Source organism: Lissotriton vulgaris, chromosome 4_1 (genome assembly GCF_964263255.1).
Source record: "Lissotriton vulgaris chromosome 4_1, aLisVul1.2, whole genome shotgun sequence".
Lineage (NCBI taxonomy): Eukaryota > Metazoa > Chordata > Amphibia > Caudata > Salamandridae > Lissotriton > Lissotriton vulgaris.
The window spans coordinates 2,007,542,764-2,007,566,285 of NC_141691.1; the positions used below are offsets into that span (position 1 = coordinate 2,007,542,764).

Here is a 23,522-nt window from a genome sequence, read left to right on the forward strand (position 1 = left end):
GCTAAACGGGGAAATAATAGACTCTTTGCATGAATCTCTCTGGGCATATATGAACGAGCTGTAAGTTAGAGCACATATGGCTACATCTTTGTACATTGGGTAACTTTTTGCATGTTTTAAGTAGGGCGAACCGGCATATGTAGATTACACGATTTGTCCGGAAACCCAGGTGTTTGAGCCGAAGCTGGGACCAAACAGGCAAGCGTATAGAGTGGCATCATTAACACATTGCACGCAAAGAGAGTGAGTACAGTAAACCTACGGATGATTGATTGCTGGTATGGCTAAGGCTATCTAATGGTTCAATGTAAAAAGACACTCCACGTACTACCCCCAGGATTTCGTTCAGTAATCTAATTAATTCTTGAAGTTGTGGTCAGGATTCGCCTCGATTGAGTCAATGGAATAAGGTTCTAGATAACATCGGGTTGTTTATCGAAATACTGGACTAGAACTTGCTGTCACAATGATATGGGCCACCTCGTAACCTTATGCACAGCAAAATGCAAGCTTTCATGCACTTGGCTTGCAAGACACCTAATACTAAATGGCATTCATACCACATATTTTTAAATTTTTACCATACAAAACAGTGACTGGCAATTCATCATTTCCATATTAGAGAAAAATACTTATCACAAAAAATTAATGACCGAATATATTATATACATGTGTTCATATTCAACCCCCACAAAAACAATTAATAAAAAAATGCTAGATAAAACAACTTTATACACTCACTCATATCAATCTCACCATAAAATCTACTCATGCACACACACTCACATTCTGCAGAGAAAATCTAAAAAACAACAGAAAAAAACTGAGTTTAATGGGCCCAGATAAGAGATATTATTCAAATATTGGCCATGGGCACCATCCCCAATTTTTTATTGGTTATCCTTTTCTTAGGGGTCCTTCTCAGTGGAATTCTCAGCTGTCTGTAAATGGCCTACGCGCGTTTCGGTGCAAGCTAAAATAATGCCTCCTTCAGTGCCAAATACTATTAATTTTCCTTGGAAGACTGGGGGTTCTTCACATTAGTATTGTCAGAACTGGACTTCTTATAAATGCATATATTGGTCGAAATATCTAATTTTCAAGTGTGCCAATGCCAAAATCAAGATCTACTTTTTTATGCTTTGTGTTTCTTTGACATGTCTTTTTATATTTGCTGTAGATGTCTAGGGCTGTTTATCATATAAGGTCCTATGTATCTCGCATCTCTTTGTTTTTCATAGGAGTACCTTGTTGGTTATGTCGCCTTCTGGAAGTTAATCCTGATATATTATATGATTAGTCCGTTTATCGATAGATGTCAGATCCTAAGCGAGGCGTTTTGTGGCTTATCAGAGATGTGGTTTCGCCATACGCGTGTAACGTGGTAATTCCTCCAAGCTGAGAATACCACTGAGAAGGACCCCTAAGAAAAAGATAACCAATAAAAAATTGGGGATGTGCCCATGGACAATATTTGAATAATATCTCTTATCTTGGCTCATTAAACTCAGTTTTTGTCTGTTGTTTTTTTAGATTTTCTCTGTAGAATGTGAGAGGGTGTGTGCATGAGTAGATTGTATGGTGAGAATGATATGAGTGAGTGTATCAAGTTGTTTTATCTAGCCTTTTTTTAGGTCGAGCAGACCTACCCTCAATGCGTGAGCATTGAAGGTGTCTGCTTCAGACCTATTGTGGCCCGTTAGTGAGAATGCTGGGAATGAGGACACCAATCTGTTACGAGCTCGCAGTTTTCACCGCGGGAGCGCGCGTCTGATATGCGCAGAGTCCCCGCGCATGCGCAGAGTAACTCACAGCCCTTGCACAGACGCAGGCAGGCAGTCCCCACCCCTCTGCATGCATGCACGCACGCACACACAGGCGAGCGCATGCACACAGACACTCGCTCACACACACACACACCCCCCTCCCCCACAGTCACACACACGCACGCACACAAAGCCCGCCCGCCCGCACTCGCGCGCGCACATGCTTTCCCCCGCCTCCCCCCTCCCCCCTCCCCCGCTCAGCAACCCACTCACCGGCTTCCTTCGTGCGGCGGCTCTCCTCAGCTGCAGGGCCCGGCAGCAGGACTCTTCTTCCCTCCTTCGGCACCGGGGCGCAGGGTAGGCTCCTGCCTGCTCCGGTGCTCCAAACACGGCGGCTCCGTCCAATCGCGGCTCTTCCGTGGGAGGCGGGGTAGGCTCCCGCCCTCCTACTTCCTGTTTCCTGTTGTCGCGCCGGCCTGCCTGACTTCCTGGTCGCAGGCCGGCAGTGATTTGCGGTATTTATTTTTTAAGCACGAAATCAACACAAAGGTATTGGAGCGTTTTACACTAGTTTTTAATGTAGGCGCTACATCTTGAAAGTGTTGATGATCGGGGACACTAAATGGTAGCTGACTTTTCTTTGAGATGCCACCCATTACCCATGTGCGGTAGGCGATTACATGAGGTGCTGGCACCATCTGGTGTGATGGAGGAGGTGCATATATCCTGTGTATCCCGTCGTGCTCACACAATGGGGCTGATACTTGTGTTTGGTGGAGTGGTGCGTGACATCTGCACGCTGTGAGCGGCGCCAGCTGTGATTTTTAGGAAAAATGCGATAACGGGATTTGAATTAAAACCGTGTTTGAGCAGGAAAAGGGGGACGTTTTACAGCAGACGAGCAATCCACATCTCCCAGACATTAAACACAATGAGAAGCACAAGTGTTCTCCATGCGCAACGGCGTGAGTGTGCACACACGATCACTAGTGGGTCAAGTCAGTCGCAGCGCAGTCTGACTTTGGAAGACAAATTGAAATGTAACTTAAAGCATGATTCCTTTATTTCAAGATCACACCTGTTCGTGTTACCGTGTGCTGCTTTTTGAAAAGCACAGAGCGGTTCTTGGTTTACAGTTCACGTCGTTGGAATGGAGAATGTGAAACTGAAACTTAATTTTGTGGTTATTGGTTTATTTATTTTTAACGCCATTAATCTGGTTCCGCTTCTTTCATTTTCTGGGCGACACGGCTGGAGGCAATATATATATTATGTGTCATCCGTCACTTGTCCGTCGGTTTATTTCGATTTTTGGAATTGGTTTGCAATCCCCCGGGTTGCAGTCACAATGTAGGCTAGAGGCACGGCTGCTATTAGTTGTGGATACTGCAGAAAAAAACCCACAATTGTTTCATGTCTGGGACGTGTGTGCACTGTGGGCAGCTGTGTATATACTCGTGTTGGGTGGTGCGTGAGTTTGTGTCTGCGTGTGGTATGTGTAAGCCTGTGTGGGAGAACAGTGGATCGGGGCATGCAACTTTCAGGCACCAAATATTCTCTTTATATGGCAGCGTATTTATCAACATTGTCCACGGGACCTGGCCCACCCGGGGCTTAAGGAAAACAAGGTCCTTGTGGGCCCCCAAATCGGTACGCCATAAAAGAGGAATGCAAAACCTTCTCGACTGACATCAGGGCATCATTCCTCCTCCCCCCAGCGCTCTGAAGAGTCTAGAAACTTCAGGCGCTCCCATTCCAGGCGGATAAGGGAAGTAACATGCCCAAGCAGCGGAGCCAGGATTCCCTACATAAACATGGCTATATATAATACTTAGAAGCACTCACAGCGCTTTGAAACTGCGCAACTAGTAGAAAGCGCGTTTTTTACAACAGTAAGTAGGATATGAATTTGAATGCAAGATGTTTCATACACTGAGTTCAAAAGCTCTGTCAAAATGCACACGCTATAATACAAACAGCGCTAGCTATCACAGTTTTACCTTTCTTAGCGCTCGAAAACACTGGCAATATTACCTAATTTTACTGTATGGATTTTATCGAGCTCTGAAATATAAATGGCTCATATGGTCTTCTGAGCTGTAGGTCTCTAAAGCACATCTGTGCCCTGGAGACATCCACAGCCAGGCCTGGGAGACATCTGAAGGGACAGTTCCTGATATCTGGCAGGTCTCAGATTTAGTGGGCAGCAGTGTGCGGGCGGTGTGCTTTCTGAACAGCAGAATAAAATTTAGGTTTCCAGGTCGCAGCACCAAAAACATGTTGAGTATCGGCCAGGAATGATGCTCCTCTGAACCAGAGAATACACATGCTACATAATTACACTGCGCTCAACACAACATACACTCCAAATACCACTCAGTGCCACATAGTTACACGCCACATAATTACACTGCACTCAATGCAACATACAATCCAAATACCACTCAGTGCCACATAATTACACACCACATAATTACACTATACTGAATGCAACACACACTCCACACAATACCACTCAGTGCCACATAAGTATATGCTACATAATTACAATGCAACATACACTCCAAACAATACCACTCAGTGCCACATACACTCCTCATAATACCACTCAGTGCCACATAATTATATGCTACATAATTACACTGCGCTCAACGCAACATACACTACACACTCAGTGCCACATAATTACACACCACATAATTACACTGCTCTCAATGCAACATACACGCCAAATACCACTCAGTGCCACATAATTACACGCCACATAATTACACTATCTATCTATCATCGCCCTCACTCTATCTATCGCCCTCACTCTATCTATCTAGCTATCTATCTATCTATTGCCCTCACTCTATCGCCCTCCCTCTATCAATCTATTGCCCTCACTCTATCTATCACACTCACTCTATCTATCGCATCACCACAGCATCACTCAGCACCACCACAGCATCACTCAGGGACACCACAACATCACTATGCGCTACCACAGCATCACTGAACGCCACAGCGTCACTCGTCGCCACCACATCACTCAGCACGACCACAGCATCACTCAGGGACACCACAACATCACTATGCGCTACCACAGCATCACTGAACGCCACAGCGTCACTCGTCGCCACCACATCACTCAGCACCACCACAGCATCAATCTATGCAACCATTCAACAACTGGTTCAAATATGTTCTCTCAATGTTTCAAGTTGTATTACAAATGTCACAAAAAGATGTTAATATTTAACTTCTGTTCTTGTATTTTCGTCACAATAAAATACACTGAATATAAGCCTCACAAAAATTATTTACAAAAGTTTAAGCTATTGCCATTATAAATTACAATAACTTTTATTTAAGTATTAATTATTAAGCCATTGTTATTTGTAATAATACATCTAAGTCACGTAAATACAACAAATATTGCATTACAAATGCTATAGGTGTCACATTTGCAATAGTTATAACTATTGGCATTGGAAATGACAAAGCTATTAATTTCGCTATTTTCAAAACCAACACATAAATAAAAAATGTGTCATTTACAATACCAATAGCTCAAACTTTCCTAATGCGAGACCTATTGCATTGCAAATGCTTGTCTTACTGTGTGGCCCTCACACAGTAGTTTGATCTAAAAAAGACAGGTAGCTTTGTTACAGGCTGTCAAAAAAGAGAGAGAAGTGCTGATATCAGCTTAGCAATGGAATGTACATTGCTAGTGGGCATTCAATACAACACAAGGTGGCAAGCAGATTTAATTTGCTGTGTCAGACGGAACCTGAGTAGCAGATAAGCAAATATATAGTCTGCTCATAGAGATGCTCTTTCTGTGTGTGTGTGTTCATTTCATTTTCCTAGCTCGGCATGTATCTAAAGTGTCCTTGGGGATTCATCCCCAGGAACAGCAACAAGCAGGCTAGCATGTCCTTGAGGAGTGTCGTGCCAATTCCTAAATTGGGATCTGCCATTTTCTGCACGCACTCACTGCAGCCTCTATATCGGCGATTCCCAAACTTTTTAGAACCACAATCCACTTTTTACAACAACAAACGTTTGCAACCCACCTAGATTTAATGGACATATTGCAGGTGAGGCAAATAATGTTTTAAGTGTAAATAAATACAAATAACAACAATTGATGGACAGAATGCAGAACAATGTCATACATTCACCAATGTACAGAGATCTGGGCCTAAATCCATCGTTTTTTTGCGCTCCACACCACCCCAGTTCCGTTCATCACCACCCCCTTTTGTACCGCTTTTTCGCCATAAGTTGGCAGGGTATGCTCAGACGTGAGTCCCTTGCTCACTTTGCCACTGGATTCAAGCAAGCCGGGCTGAAGACGGCTGAAATGCCAGAAACTGGTCCTCGGAAGCTTGTTTCCGGTCCAGGGGAGGCATGGCTTGGCAGTTCGGGCTGTACTGTTCCCATGAGGCACAGGGTCACACTGATTTGCATATGGCCATGTCTGAACTGGGGTGGCAGAGTGGGCTAAAGAACGGTGATGGATTAAACCCAGATCTGTTGACTGGGTGTGAGTATTTGATTGGTTCAGATGCTCCGTCCATCACCACCCCCTTTTGTACCACTTAAAATATAAATAAAGCATCATGTAAAAGAGCATTGCCATTTACAGAGAGCACATTCCCCATTAGCATGGTCAATAAAGTTACACAAACATACAGTCTTACTCATAAAACTATATTGCACACATGATGATGTGTGAAAATCGGGTTTTAGTGGATATTTATCATTTGTGCACCACCAAATAAGCGTCTTGATTTGTTTTGATCCTATTAAAATGTTTTTTCCATCACACTTGAGAATTACAAGAGAAATGTGTTCAGTCTATGGTTGGTAAGGCACAATGCAGGGCAGCGTCTTTGCAGCCCCCAACACAAGCAGAATTTCACTTTTGTCTTTGTCTTGCTTCAAGCCTAGCTAGTAGCAGGGATCTTCTAGGCTCTTGAGTCCACTTCTAAGCACGTATTCAGCCATCTGGGTCTTGTAGAGGTCTTCCAGTGGTCAAGTTGCAGCTCCTGAAAATTCCTGGTAATCCAGATCCTCTTCTCTCACAGGTCCACAGCTTTACTTGGGATGTAGCTTTTGCTTTTGTAAAGAGTAGCATGACCTTTTGTGACTTTGATAGCTCCATCTCAAGAGAATCTAAAACCATGGAGGTATTGGAGAACAGCCTGATGACTTGGAATGGCAGGTCAACTACCTCACCATGTTTTGCCATTACATCCTCTTGCTTGGCAGTATGCAGCATGTGGTGTCCGTGTCCAAAGCAGATGAAGCTACCACACTGAGGGCTCTTGGACAGATTGCCATTTTTGTAGGAATTCCTAAGAAACTCTTGGGAAGTGTTTAAAAGATCATTATTACACAGCTTGGATAGTGCCTGGTTTAGGCTACCACAAGCAACTTTTGAAAAGCGGTTTAAGCTTTGTAGTTTTGTAAAAATTTAACGTCAAGAATGTCTGGCACATTTGAAAGCTAGAATCAAGTGTAAAAACGATAGATGTCGCCAAGATCCCAGAATATGGATTGGCGTGTGGTCCCCAAAACAAACCATGGTGTACTGTAGGCTCCTGCAAATGAATTGTGTTATTTAAGGACTATTTTCCAGTGGTCTCCAAACCGGTCCTGGAGGGCCGGATCCATGCCAGATTTTTTGGATATCCCCATTGAGATACATGTAGTTATTTTAAAAATCTGGCATGGATCCGGCCCTCCAGGACCGGTTTGGAGACCCCTGACCTAGCTTATCTGTGTGATACTCTCCGGCAGTTTAAGGACACAACGAATGTGTAAGACTAGACTTAACTTACAAGCTCTTCTGGTGGACTTGAGAGGTTGGTCATTACAGTGAAGGAAAAATGTAGGGCATAGCAAAAAAAAGAAAGAAGGCAGGGAGGTACACCTTTCCTAAGCATGCACACGTTTTTGTTTTATCCCTGCGCAGCATGTGCTACAGACTGTTGCAGGTAAAGTGAAATGTGGCATTGCACACTGCAGCAGTGGTTGTTGTACCTTGCACTGATGGGCCTTGAAATCTGGATATACAGTGAAATAGGCACCAGAATTCACAGACAATTCCTGTGGTACTAATAGGGCCAGCAGTAAGAGTCTACAAATTATCTTAATGTTTAGAAAAAGCATGGTCTAATTTATACATTTGACTGCAGGATACTTCCATTTTTGGGAGTGATTAGAATTAATATGAGCATGGTTCAAGCTCATGAGTCGGTATTGGAGAGTGAGTGGCAAGAATTTCTAGGCTGTTAAACCAATGCAGTGTTATTTACAATGGTACCATCCAACAGGCACCCTTGAAATGAGGGTATTTGGTTATAAGAAATTAAATGAAGACATCAACCTTTTTAAAGGTATAACAAGGGGAGTGTGAATTGCAATAAAAGAAGTATGCTGAGGTGTAGTTGTATCCAAATTGTAGATTTATTCTTTAGTTCAGTCAGGACAGGAACATCTGAGGTAGTAGTATTGAAAGTAGTATCAGGAAAATCAGCCCCACCGGGAGCAGCATCCCTGCTACTCAGCCCACATACAGCAACTGACAATTCCACTCAAACATACACACATGGAACATTCTGTGACATCACTTAGACTGACTGAGCAGCAGAGACACAGAGAAAGGACTAGACCGAGAGGAGAGCAGGATACCACACACCTCCCTCCCTAACGGAGACAATAACGAATAAAGAGGCAAGAGGTATGGAAGTGAGAACAAATAAGTTAAGAGAAAGGAAAAGCAGGTCAAAAGACACAAAACACACACACACCCTTTCAACAGTAGAGATATGTGTGCAATAAAGAAAGCAACACAATAAACATAAAAGCAAGTGGGTTTTGAGCCCTCCGAAGCGTCCCAACACCCGGAACAACAAAAATGCATTGTGCACAACAGTAAATCCAAACATGGAGCGAAAATGCTCACTTAATGTGGTTTGAGTAACAGTATCAGAAGGACCCATCACCACTCAGAAGAAACTTGAAAACAGCACACCTCCACCACAAGACAATTGTAAATGCAAAAGTGAAGCGAAGATGCCCCGTAAAGGTGGTTATGTAGTGTAGTTCCTATTTTCCCAATAGGCCCTGCGCATTGGAATAACATAAACAGTAGTATCGACGTAGAAGTGCGGATCTTCCAGGCCTCTACTGACTATGCTAAACTTAATTGGGTTTGTTACCAACTAGCTCAGAGGTCACTGGAAACTTTCTTCTCTGCATAGGAAGTGATCAGCTTCCCTGGCACAGACAAGAAGGGATTCAGTTTTCCAACAACCGTGCAACATGACAACTTTGCTCCTCAGATCAAGAGTCGATCTCTAGGGTCGTGTGAAACAATAGACAGTTATTTTACTCAGTCAGGTTGGTGCAGTTTACTTTCACAATATAGAGAGACGGGCGTTTGTCAATAAAGGGTTAACATTTATTGAACAGTCTTTCTTCTCGTACAAGAGAAATGAATTGCCACAATTGCAAGACTTGTTATTATAAAAAGTACGTACAGTAAGATAAGTATTGCGAAATAATACTGTAAAAGCATTGATATGGTTTCTTAGCCATACAATGGTTTAAAAGTAATAAAACATATATACATTCATATATACATTAGGCTAAAATACTCAACTGGTGCTTCTAACTACGCCTACCCCAGTGTACCTGACCTAAGCCTAATACTTGGGAGGGGAGTAAGTACGTAGCTTTAGTTTAAGTTGGTTTTGCCAAGGTTTGCTTCAAGAATTCTCACTAAGGGTTTAGTCAACTCCATACCTCTGAATAGAATGATGGAGGTCTGGTATCTCCTTCAGGGAAACTCGGTATCCCAGTCACCCGCAAGGGTAGACCAGAAACGCTGTAGCTGGATTTCTCGGCAGGAGAAAGGCAGCGTCTCTTCTTCAGCGCGTCGAGGAGGAGGAGGGGGGACAGCGTCCTCGGGCAGCTTGCATCTGCTGGGCTCTTGCAGAGGGACGGCTGTTCAGCTCCTAAGTCCACCACACCATCGTTCGCCAGTTAGCAGCGATAGCAGTAGCGATAGCAGCTATGGTATCATCAGCATGACAGCTTCTTCAGCAGCAGCGAGATAGCTGGCAGCATCAGCTTCGCCAACAGCAACGAGACAGCAGCAGCATCAGCGTACTGCAGACAGCTAGCAACAGGCAATTGCTTAAGGCAACGTTGGTAATATTTATACCTGAAAGGTGCCATGTTTGACGTAAGTTTGCTGGACATAAGACGTCAATTAAAGATGTCACTAGGAAGTGGTAGCTATCAGTTGCTCATTAGAGTTCCATTACTAATCAAAACACAGCAAGCGGGGATTTCCAGGTTTGCTGAGTTTTTATCTTGTTGAAGAACTCGGAGTGTTAATCTAGGAATCTCAGATAGTGACTTCTGCTCTGTCATTGCACTAATTGGTTGCAAAGGAAGTGGCAGAGAAAACTATTCTGGAATGTGGCTCTGTTCGTGTGAGGCCAGAGATGACTTTCTGAATATTGTACTTGAACGGTTATGCCAATATAGGGAATAAATGGATTTATAGCTGAATAGGGGCATAAGGTCACAGTATCGATCAGGATCCTAGATAAGCACACAACAGTTTGAGAATCCATCCACAGAAGAACCCACCACCACACAGAAAAGGTTTAGACGTAGCAATTAAGTCCTGAAAACACAAGCAAAATTGGGAAGTATTATACCCCATCATCAGTAATATGAGCTCCAAATATCACACTAAGCACCAGTCAATTTAAAGAATAGTTTTGACACTACAAAACGATGGCGTCAACACAGAAGGAAAATAGTTTAGGACAACAACCAGCAATCCTAACACTATTGAAAGTAAATGTAAAATGATTTGAGTGCACTAATTGTCCATCACCAGAAAATTTCAACATTAAAAAGACGTACCAATAGAAAGGTTTGAGATCAGTAACTTGCTCACCACCAGACAAATATACACAAGAAACCCAAATCCTGTTCTCGTTGCCAGTGTGTAATGCAGGAAAAGAAGTATCCTGAGGTGTAGGTGTGTCCAAATGGTATATTTATTCTTTAGTTCAGTCAGGACAGGAACATTTGAAGATAAGATGGTTGTAGTAGTATTGAAAGTAGTATCAGGAAAATCGGCCCCACCGGGAGCAGCATCCCTTCTGCTCAGTCCACATACAGCAACTGACAATTCACACTCAAACATACACACAGGGAACATAATGTGACATCACTTAGACTGGCTGAGCAGCAGAGAACAGAACACAGAGAAAGGACTAGACGGAGAAGAGAGCAGGGTACGACACAGACCAATCACTCAGGTAAGGGGGTGTGGAATGACGTTGAAAACCACTGCGGGCTGCATCGTAGTGTGTCCACAAGGATCTTTGATGCATTCTCTGTGACTCCCCTGCTTGGCACACGTTGATGGGAGTAGCAGGATCCTGTGTAGTGATAAGCAGTACCCATGTTTTTTGATTGCCACATTCGGGCTGTATGACATTATCTGTTCTTTCTCCAAAGGAATTTGGGGCAGATGTTTGGGGCAGTCACCTGAACCGTGCAGCCATGCCTCCGAAGCTAACACCCGCAGACCGCGATTCCCTTAAGGCCTCAGCACAGTACTTTGGGATGAAGCTAAAAACCAACCTTGGTGCCGCCATAAAGGTATGGGCAATGTCCGTATGTAAGTAATTATTTATATGAGTAATATGAGCAGAGTAAACACAGCTGCAAAGAAGCGGAGAGCTGTAGGAGAAGCAGATTGATGAAATAATGGAAAGTGGTCCAACAAAGACAGTGTGGAGAAAGGGAGGAGGAGCTATATTAAGCCAGAGAAGAGAGCGCTGATGGAGGGGAACGTGCATAAGAAACCTGTCATTGGAAATACATGGAAGCGTAATCTTGTACATTAATCTTCAATGTTTCCTGAACCTTTGTTGTGTCTTTGAGTGAAGAGCCGAAGTGTGATCGAATGGCACCAATTTATTTGGAGAAACAATATGGTCCTGTTAGTGAACTGATTAAATTTTGGAGCTGTACACCAAGCTAACTGGTTAGGTGAGATTTGCTTGTCCTACTTTGGGAACAGAGTATATTTTCTTTAATGAATTCGAAATGTGGTAAGGTTTAAGATTAAAGTTTTTGCTGCCTTGAGAACCCTCTACATCCTGTGGTAAAGAACCTTAAATCCAAATTGCTGGGAGTTTTCATGATATAGGAAGCTCTCTTTAAACCTTTACCAGAAATGCGCACTTTATACAATAAGGCAACCTTTACATCGATCAGCTCATTCCCACCAGCTGGCAACAGCACTCACTTCACCATATGGAATGCATCATGCAGGACATTTTCAAAGCATTTTAAGATCTGTGTGACCCTATTATATTTGGCTGAATTCTTCTCACCATGAGACCTCTACTTAGCAGTACATTTTGTAACTACTCCACATACGGAATTCTGCGCCCTTGTCATCTGCGATTGGTTCTGATATAGCGGACAGATCTTTGCCAAGGACTTACTTTCTCTGGTAAATATTTTCTGAAATGATCTCAGCAGGTAAACACATGTTTATTTGCACAATTTGTTCCAGGTTACTCATTGACTTTTATTACGAATGTTCACTGTATGCATGTGTTGAGCAAAGACTGTTCTATAGGGATACTTAATTCCCCCACTCTGATAGAGGACCGGCCATCTGTCTTGGATGTAGCTGGAAAATGCGCATTATTCAAAGCGCCACATTGTGTCGTAAAATCAATTAAATTCTTTAATCCCACGTGCCTGCGCGTAAGCAGTCTGGATCTCCGTGGACACTGGAGGTCCGGTTGATAGTGGCTTCTCCGCAGTGCAACAACAGCACTAGTGTCATATGGATACTTCGTTACATATATTGCGTTAAGTTAGCATGAGTGTATTACATGTTTAAACAGCCATTTTTCCTTCGGCTTTAGTTTTGCACACGACACCTACTTGTTGTTGTCGCCTTCAACCTAGAAGCGGTGATGTGATTTATTTGAGAATAATATGTTATTACTATGCTATCAGCTTTGCCTGGTACACTTGGTACAACTGTCTGCACACTGAGAGCTGCACACTCTAGGAATAACCTAACACAAGGTTGCTGGGAGGCCTGATCCTCGCACCACATTAGACATAACACAAATAATGTTGATGCCAACATTTTGGGCTCTACGCGGGTTTAAGATAGAGTTACAGGGAATGAACGTAGACACTTGGTGCTGCGCATGAAGAGAGCTGGTAGCTGTTGATGTGATCTACTCCTACTGACATTTAGAGGTATGGGTCCGCCCTGCTAAAGCCCGAATGAGACCTTCTTAGATATAAAATAATATGCTAAATAGGGTGCGCGAAATATAGGTGATATAGATTTCTATAGATTTTGCATTGTAACATGCTATCACCTTTTGCTTACTATGGATTAGTGACTATGCTGCTAACTCTGATTTTTATAATCTGCATTTTGGTATTCTACAAGATACTGCGTTTGAGAACCTTGCATTGAATAATAAATATTTCAAACTTGCACGTGTGTTCTTTGACTCTCAGTTTTGGTTTGAAATGATTATATAACGAAAGAGTGTTCATGTGTTCCACGATTCCTGAGGTATTCTAAAGATCATGTTCTGGTTTGTCTAAGACATGGATCATTTCATAATGATCCATGAGACACTGTAGCTAGCTAGGTAAGGGGATTTCTGACACTGAGATGAGTTTTGGATCATCCTAACTCACTGAGGTTCTAGATCTCTATGCACACTTCCACAATCCCATTCTATCCCAAACACTGCTTAAAGTATATTGGCTGTTGTAGATTTTGTAGCAATTTGGCCCATCTGCACCATTGGTGCTTTAGTGTGGAGAGGCCTAGCAAAGAGTTCTACCTAGCCTGTCCCAACTCTGGATGCCTATAACGTAAACCTTTTATATCACTTGGCCAATGGATGTCATTAGTAATCCTGCTCATCATCCTTTCAGAAGTATGCTACATATTGGCTGTCAATGCTTCTCTAATAGTCAAAAAAGGCATGCAGCAGCTTGACTGCAGCACGGAAGACCACGCCCATTGTGCAATGACACTGTTCGTTTCCAGTTGACTGTACCAAATTTCTAAACTCTGCTGGGTGCACATTTCAAACTTGTCACTATAAATCTGCAGAAGGCTAACTGGTGGCCTATGTTATGTTTGAACAATAGGGACGTAAATTGTCATTGTGTTTTTCCCTCTCAACTGCTACACTAGGTTACCTCTAGTCTTTCATATTGCATATCAGTTAAGATCTATCTCTGCGACAGTTCTGGTTTCTCCTGTAATTTCTTCATCCATACAGTGGTTTTCCTCATCAGTCTACCTCAACCAGCCATCCCTTCTTAAATCCTATCTATTTACAGCGGTTTTTAGGTCTCTCCTACACAACGCGCATGCGCTGCAAAGGAGGACCTTTAGCTGTCATTCTGCTCTTTTTCGAAGCACATACTTGTGCTTGTGGCGGCATTCACCTTACGGGAGCGGGCAGGGGCGCACCATAAGCACGAGTATGTGCTTCCGAAAAGAGCAAACAGCTACTGCTTTGCGCGCCTTCGGAAGCATTCTGTCCACACCCCCCCACCCCTCACACTTGTTGTTCATTTGTTTCGGGGCAGGAACATTCGTGCTTGTTATCCCTTAGTTTGTCAAGGCAACACTATATATACGCACTTGACGTGGCACGCAAGGCGATCTAACAAAATGCAATGCACTTCATGACATTCCACGCCTCAATACGTACGTTCCATACTGAAACTACTTATGCTTTCATTTTCGTTTCTATCTGGTGACACATTAAACTGAGTTTCTAGGACGTAAACAATTTACGTCACCTTTGGCAAAGTCTAATTCAGTTGCTGTTAGTGTTTTACTGTTCTTTCCAAAATCAACTGCTGAACTTGAAGGGCAGATGTTTGTGTTGTGATAAGATAATGCTGCAGAAAGGCTATGCACTGGTGACTCGCTGATAGTGCTTAATTTGTCTTGGCAAGGACACGTAACATCCTGTGATTCTGGGCAAATCACTTAATCTCCCCGTGCCTAACAAAAATGAATATTTCTTTGTGTAACGCAACTGGTGCTCATGTAAAGCGCTCTGATACCTAATACCTTTGGGTCAAGTTCGCACTATATAAAACTGTAAAAAAAGAAAATGTTTATTGTAAAAGTTAAAAAAATATGTGTAGGGGCCCTCTTCCAACACCTTTTAATTACGTGTTTGCTGATTGTAAGGCTGCTTGTCTGGATTCCACCTCATGCTTCCATCTTTACCACCTTGCACTTCCGGTCTCTTTTATCTCATTCTTTAAGGTTACTTTCCATTCCTGCTTTCTCCCAGTGTCAAACTTTCCAATTTTCCCTTCCTTTATCTGGGTGTCTTTTTTTGTTTTTCTCAATCTTGTTCTGGGACAAAGTCTGATGATAAAAAAATATGTCCACGTCTCCAAAAATGACTGCCAGTGCCCACCACCTGCAACGAACAATACATAAACAAGCATTGGCATTGCCAATAGGTCTAGCTTTTAGGACCTTATAAGTATTTAGTTATGCAGCACAATATCCTTGGTGCAACAACATCAACCATTGCATGGCTAAACACTTATAAGGTCCCGAAGGCGAGACCTATTGGCTATGCCAATGCTTGTTAAAATTACTTCTGCAATGTCACCCCAAGGACATTCTTTGGAGTGATTTTAGGGAAAAATCAGAAGCTTGTAGGCTGTGTGGTAGCAAAAAATGAATCCTCGTCACACATGGTATGTTTACGTGCAGCTTTAGATTAGAAAAGGAAATTGATTTCACAACCCATATTTTTGTCAATTTTTTTAAAACGTTCAATAAAGCTGTTACCTTTTGCTTGAACTCTGAATCAGTTTTCATACTACACAAAGTAACAACAATTAGTTGATGTTTTAATGAACAAACTTGCAAATATTCAGAATCCTCTATTTTTTAATTTGTTTTAGTTTTCGATCAACAAGAAATAAAGAGGAAAATCATTGCAGCTTAGTTGCAGTTTGAACACAGACCGTTTCATTTAGGTATGTGTGGTGGGTGCAGAGTCTAGGCAGGGGAGCCCAATGTGAGGAAAAGAAGAAATAATAAAAAACCTCTTTCTCCAACATTCATGAATCTTTACATTCAAAGAATGTGTGCAGCTAAAGCAGAAATGTTATTAGTATATTATGTTAAAGGGTTTTATAGAGCCCACAAATGGTAGAAAGGTGTCATGACGCTAACGGAGCACTGAAATCCTACTGCCAAACAGAATGAAATCAGTAGGCATATAGCTAAGTCTGTAAGGCTTTTCTAAATGTAATCAGGACTGACGTCTTATGCAAAGAGATAGGCATAGAATTTCACAATTTGGCATCAGCCACAGAGAAGGCCCTCCTGACAGAGCGGACTCAAAATACTCTGGCAATACAAAGAAAAAAGAATCCTGTTAACGACTTGGAACATAAGTTACATTTATTGTTCAAATAGTTTCGCCCAGATTGGTGAAAAGCCTTGTAAACAATGCACAAAGAGTTTAAAAATCTATTTAATCCGTGGTAACCAGTTTAGAGAGTCAAGAGCGGAGGAGCTTGGTAAAACAACAGCTACTTTAGCTGTCATATTTTGAATTTGATGTAGCTTCCTCAGAATGCTGTGAGAGGTCCCTTGAGACAAACAGTTACAATAGTCCAGACGACTGAGGACAGTGGCCTGTACTGCAATCCGACAAGCCTGAGGAGGGAGCAGAGGAACTATTTTTCTGAGAACCCTTAACACAATACAATAAAACAATAAGAGGGAACATGTTTAGCCTGTTTCTCCAAAGACAAATTGTCCTGCAGAAAGATACCCAAATCCAACATGGATTTGATAGGGGTTGGAGACTCCAGCCTAGAAGGAGGTCAAGGGGAGGAAGGGAAGTGTTTTGCAAAGGAGGAGTGAGAAAGCCAGCGAACCTCAATTTTGTTTATGTTAAAATTTAAAACACTAAGTCTCCGCCAAGAGGCGACTGCGAACATAAACTAAAGGAAGTTGTAAAAGGGGACAGGCCCCATTTTCTTCAGAGCTATAAGCTAACCTCTGTGTTGCCTACATAGTTCATGCAGGTGACACCATAAGACCTAAGCAATAGAGAAAAGGGGTAATTGTAAATACTAAACCGATTTGGTCTGAGAATGACCCCTGTGGAACACCATGTTCTACCAGATTATAAGCGGACACATAAGGCGCTTGGTGGCTGCCTGTAAGATAAGCTTTACACCACTGTAACACAGATCCTCCAATACCAACCTCCACCATTCTGGTTAAAAGGATGCAATGAGGAACAGTATCCAAAGCTACAGACCAATCGTGGACTAAGGCAGCTGGTTATCCTTGTCCGCTAGCATTCTTAAATCATCCAAAACTGAAACCAGTGCAGTTTCAGTGATGTGCCCTGAATAAAAACAGACTATCTGGGTTCTAATGATGGTTCTGTTCTAAAAATCTAGAAAGCTGTTGATTAACTTATATCTACAAGATTTTAACATCTTTGGAAATTGGGAGAAAATTCGAAAGGCAGTTTTGGTCCACATTTGGTTTCTTCAGCAGTGCCTTTTTCCATTCACGAGGCACCCAGGCATTGATAAGTGAGCCATTACACACCTCCACAAAAAGTTGGAGAACAGATTTGTCCAAATTCCAATATGTATGAGGATTCAAGTCAAATGGAAAAACTGTTTTAATAGACCCAGAGATCAAGTAAAACTGTTCCACAGATAAACACAGGATGTGATCTAAGCCAGGTGTAGACACATAGACAGCTTCTTGTGGAACTGGAAGATGGTCAAAAGAAGAAACACCAGACAGTGAGCCAGAAGGTGATGAGCACCCTCCCACATGAGTCAGCCAGAAAGACGCAATGTGTCATAGATGGAAGTAATCTTCGCTGCAAAATAATTGGAGATACGAATGAAGTAGTTATTGTGAAAATGGTTTAATTATTATCTAAACTGGCAGACATTTATGAATTTGCAAAATGATGAGTTTTTAAGTGGAAGTAATGTTGGTCTGAGTTGTATATTTAGCTGTACTAATTTGTCCATGTTTTTTATTAATTGATCGATAAACTCTACTATTTCTAGTTGAAGCAACAGATGGAAGTTCAGTATGATTGGAGCTTGAATGATGTCATGGCAGTTGAAATAATTGACGATTGTCCAAAAAGTGCATATTTACAACTGTATGATTTGACAAATTTGCAGCAAACCTAATCTTTTTGGCTCTTCTTTTTGCTTGCAGGAACATCCTTCATCTTTGCGAAAACCCTTTTCTCCCAAATGGAAACCAAAAAATGGACTTTCTGAACCTGTATCGAAATCTGTCACCCCGACCAGAAATCCCACCAATGCTTTTTCAGATGGCTTCACTCCCAATGCCTCTGTTGGGAGTCCCATAAATGGTATTTGTAGTCCATGCTCTAAACCCACCATGTCCCCAGGAAACGGTGCTGTTGGAAAGTCCCTAAATGGCTTCTCTGACATCTTAGCTCGGACCTCAGTGGTTGCCTCTCCACTACCCTTGATCACCTCAACAGAGAATGGTTTCCACCTTGAAACCGATGAAGGTCTTCCCCCACTGAAGCTAGGATTCAATCCATCCAAACTGAGCTCAAGGCCTACCTCTAGTCCTCTGCAACCAAACAAGTTCCTACAGCTGAGGCAGACTGTGGGGCAACGCATGACCTCTCTGGACTCTAGCTGGCTCGACAGGTGTCAGGGTATTAAGGGCCAAGCTGCAGGTAGACCTGAAGCAGAGAGTGCTCCTGTCACAGATGTTAAAATCAAGGAGGACTTGGACATTTCTTCTCCACTGTGCCCTCAGCCTTCATCCTCAGATACCCGTTTACCTCCGAGTCCAGACCATCCAATACCAACTGATATAGCAAGTGATGATCAGCCTCCATCAACCGGGCCTGCTTCTCCTCAAAATACTTCACACTCCCAAGAACGTTCTAGGAAGACTGAGGATCAGACTCCAACTCACTGTCGCAAAGCAGTGAGGAGCGTTGGACCGGCATTGAAGGATATAAAAACACTGAAAGATAATGAAGCTAGTAGTCCTACAGCACATCATTCTAGGACACTTGGAGTAACTGTGCCTGCTGGCGACTGTGAGAGTCTCTCAGCGAGTAAGAGACATGCCAATATGAACAATCCAGCAAGTGAGGGTGTGCAAGAGGCGGACATGGTTTTACCCAGGACTGATGAAGCTCCACTCCAAAAAAAGAAGAAGCGAGCTGGAAGGAAAAGACAGCGGGACACCTCTGTGGAGAAAGAACTTACAATAGATTTGCCAGCTACGGAAGAAGGGACTGCCAAAAAGCGGCGCAAGACAAAGGCATCAACAGCACACGTGGAGAAGAAGAGTGAACCAGCTCGCCGACGCAAAACAAAGGCTAGCAAGAACAATGTGGATGAGGAAGATGAGCTACCCCCGACTTCAACAACCAAAAAGTCCACAGTGCCCACAGAAAACCTCTTTGGAGACATTGAAGAAGAAGAAGGGAAAATCCCGTCTACCATCAGAGCCAAGACTTCCGGGTGCGTAGACCGCAAGATGGGCACTTGTGCCAGTTTTCTTTTATCCCAGTAAGATGTTTTTTGTTCTTCTCTGTAACATATGTTGGCAAAGTGATAACCTCAACAAAAGAAAAGGTAAAAACTGTGATCTCAGCAGTAGCATCATGGCGGGAAGTCTGCATAGGTTCATTTGATTTAGGTCATCTGCTTCCTTTCATATTTTTTTCAGTTTCGGTGCATTATACTTTTTCTCCTCCCTTTCTATGGTGCTTAGTCCTCTGCAACAGTCCTCGCCCCAGAGCTTAAAAATGTTTTGGCCACTTCATTCAAATACTACAGAATTATGGTTGACTAGGTGCAGAACTAGGGTTTGCAGAGGCTATTTATAGTAGTACAGAGAGTGCAGTTACTGCTTCAGCCCCTCTTTCTGGCAAATAATGGAAGGTCACATGTAGCAATCCTGCAGAAAGAAAAGAATGTTATCTCAAACATGTAAGCAGATTTGTGCAGTAAATTTAAAAAAAGAAACCCTTTACTGATGCCCTCCGGCACACAGGTACCTGGTGGAGAGATAGGAAGCCCTTGTTGTGGGATGCTGCAGTCGACCCAAGCTAAGGGGCGCTTTTATTTCTGTAGTGGTCTGTACTTTCTTATTGATTTATTATACTCTGTAGGTTCATTTGTGAACTGCTGCCTGTTTTTTGCAGATTTTTTAAGTTTTCTTATTTGTGGTTGAGACTTCCTGTCTGCACAGTGATGCACACACCTTAAACCTTTATCCTGTGACTTTTCATTGGTACTGCATTGTACTGTGGAGGTATATATATATATGTCTTGTCCGTGTGTACGGGTGAAAGCAGGTTCATCAGGCTTTAGAAACAATGTCTAGGCAGAACCTCAAAAACCTTTCCGTCCAGCTAGTGAAAGTGGTCGAACATGTTTTCTAAAGATGAAATGTTCTTTCGTAGTCTTATAACTTCTGCTGGAATTCTATATCTAAAGCCACTCCGTTTCTTTCCGCCCTTTTATACACCCTGCTATATACTGATGAAGGGAAGTAGCATTAGAAGTGGAGCCCTTCCATTATGTGAGTATTCCCTGTGGGGAAAACAAAATGTTTTTTTCTTTTTTTTCCCCACAGGTCATGAAATCACAGCACAGCAGGGCTCCACTTCCACATCTGATAATATATATATATATGTATATATATTTTGTGAACCAACATTAGGGAATATGTGTATTCCCACTCCCCTAGATGGGTCAGTTTTGAAAACAAATTATGTACATAAATATATTTGAGGCAATCTTAAAAAATATATATATATATTCATATATATATTTGTGTATATATAGATAGATATAGATAGATAGATAGATATATGTGTGTGTATATATGTATTTTATTCTCCAAAAATGACCCATATAGAGTAGTTGATATATACCTTTTCCTTAATGTTGTTGGTTCACAAAAATATATCGGCTATCGAGTTGCTATTCCCGCTCTACAATGTGGGGTGCAGGGCACAAAGTGTGTTTCCACATGTTATTACATATATGCCAGGTTGTCTTGTCGGGTTATAGGATATTATTCCCTGTAAGCATATCATTTTCTGGTGGGTTGGTGGAACAGGTATTTCATTAGCACTAAACCCTAAATGAAAAACCTGTGCTAAATGTAGAATGCCCTTAAAGGCGCACTGACTCGCTCATGGATGCTGTAAGTGGCTGAATAGAATTCCTTTTTCTAAAATGTGATACTGCTAGAGCAGAATTCAGGTGGTAAAGCAAAGTCTTGTTTTTTTCAACATACTTTTGCGTGTTCTCTAAACTTCTGATTCCTTTCATGCAGACCCTCTACAAACCATAATGCCAACTTTGTCCGAATAAACTTAAAGAATAAGTCCCATGTGAAAGGATATGCCTTAAGAGGAAACCATCTTCGGAAGCAGGTAGAGACATGACTGATTATTCGTTTGGGTAATGGTGGGCATTTAACATCCCTTCTCTTGGTTATGCTTATTTCGAAGTCTGGAAATATCCTTCAGTCCAGCGTTGACCATCTACATCTTCATGTTTCCCCAGTGGTTGATAATGGCTGAAATGTAATTGTTTCCTTTGGTGGCCTTCCCTTAATTCCCAATTGTCATCCAAAAGGATTTTATCTTGTACTTTGTTGTTGCTATGAGACCCATCAATGCAATCTAAGCAATTTGAGTGCTTGGAGGAAAATGTATGTAACTAGGGGTCAGCCTCTGAGGCCGGTTGAGATCGAGCTCAGTAAAGTATGTATATGGTATTTCTATTGCGCAAACCTAGCCAAAAGGCATGGTCACAGACCAGCATAAAGTTAACGGCTAATAGGAGAGGCCGCAAGACTTCACTTACTGACTTAAAGCTTCTCTTTTTGTCGTTAGTGACTAGAGAGCAATGCTTGTTTGAGCGGCGCATGTAGTGGTAATAAAACATACAAGAAACAGTTAAATAAAGTGATGGGCAGTCTAAGTGAAAGGTTGTGTATCAATTTCTTCACCTTAAGATGAGGAACTAAATCTCTTCAAGTGCCATTGCAGAGACTTATTTCCAGGACACAACTCTCCTTCCTTCTGTATAGAATGAAGAAAAAAAGGCTGAAGTGGTCTGGAGGGTCATATTGCATTGTGTTGTTTTAATGACTTTGTTCAAACTTTTCTCTTAGTTGTTCTCTGTCAAGACAATTATATTGTACCCTCCCATTCGCCCTAAATAGATCTTATTTATCTGAAAGAGACACGTTAGTGATAGATTCCTTACCTTAGAATATCCCCAGGCATCAGACTGGATCCAGAAAGTTTTTCGTGAGCAGTACCCCTGCGCGTCGGTAGGTGGCATCGTGCGGCTCCACGTCCGTTGCTGACGAAAGCGGTGAGATGACGTCATGGAGACTACTTAGGTGCCACCCATGCGCGCTGACGTCAGTTCTTTCTTTTTCCATGCCAGCAAGCGTAGATCCGGTTAGAGCACGTACCCTAGTCACTTTTTGACTAACTTTTTTTAGACTTTTGTCTCTACTTCGTTGAATCTTGACTCATGGTGCCGCATAGGGATGCCTGGGTTTAAATCCTGCGGACCTGCCACCGTACGATGTCGGTGGTCGACCCCCACGGCGTTTGTCTCTACTGTCTGGAGCTCGACCAGGACTCCCGGTCATGGTCCGACTGCCTGCCCATGGCTCTGCAGGCTTTGGGGGAGAGGTCCCGAAAGCTGCTGGAGGCCCAGCAGTCATCTCCGCGCCATTCGAGGTCCAGGGGTCGCTCGAGGGACTGGCCCCGGAGCCATCATAATCGCTTCTCGGGGTCAAAGTCTTCACCCTCAGAATCGGGTAAAAGACGTCACAAGAAAAAGTCAAAGAAGCGTGTACGCTCTCCGTCGTCCCCCCCCGTCCCCCCCGTCTGTCTCCGGACACGGACGAGGGGGCCAGGGGTCCTTCCCCCACGACTCCGTTGGAGCCTGAGAGTCCTGTGGCCTACCCACCTTATCTGGGTCTGTCTGCGACTCTGATCCTTGTGCAAGAGTTTCTTGCCACCATGGAACGCCTTTGCAGGCATAGGGATACCCCCAGCAGGCCTTCGGGCCCCGCGTTCCCTATTGAGGGCCCTTGCTTGCTGCCGGTGCCGGCTGCCATGGCGCCGCCAGGTCCTCCGCCGGCAGCTCCGTCCCTGGTGCCGCAGGGTCCTCCGCCGGCGGCTTTGGCCTGACGCCCCCTGTGGCCCCGTTGCCGGCGCTGCAATGGGTTCCGTTTGTTCCACCCTTGCCCGAGTTTCTGGGCTATTTTGCTCTGATTGGGGCATGGAGACTGATCAGCACCGACCGGCGCCTTTGGAGCATTTCTTTTCCCATATGCCTCCCCCGTCGCTGCAGCCTGTGCCTCAGGCCGTGGAGAAGGGGGATGACTGGAAGGGGTCGGAGGACCCTCTTGCACGGCAGTGCGAGTCCGAACATTAGTGGGCGGAGGACCCGGAGGATGCAGGTGGCCCCTCTCCGCTGAGCCTGGGTTTGTTTCTCCTCCTGCTGTCATGGAGGAAGGCGCCACATATACTGTGGTGCTCCGTAGATCAGCTAAGGCTCTTGACCTCGATCTGCCTACTGTTA

At 43.2% G+C, this 23,522-nt stretch overlaps 1 protein-coding gene across 1 annotated transcript in view; it reads left to right on the plus strand.

Annotated features, from left to right (window-relative positions):
* RECQL4 (RecQ like helicase 4) overlaps positions 1-23,522 on the plus strand; it is a 249,361-nt gene that overhangs the window by 57,423 nt on the left and 168,416 nt on the right. Inside the window, exons 6-8 of the mRNA XM_086966354.1 lie at positions 11,313-11,456; positions 18,115-19,415; positions 21,244-21,343. Coding sequence (XP_086822480.1) covers positions 11,313-11,456; positions 18,115-19,415; positions 21,244-21,343 — 1,545 coding nt within the window. The remainder of the gene's footprint in view (positions 1-11,312; positions 11,457-18,114; positions 19,416-21,243; positions 21,344-23,522) is intronic.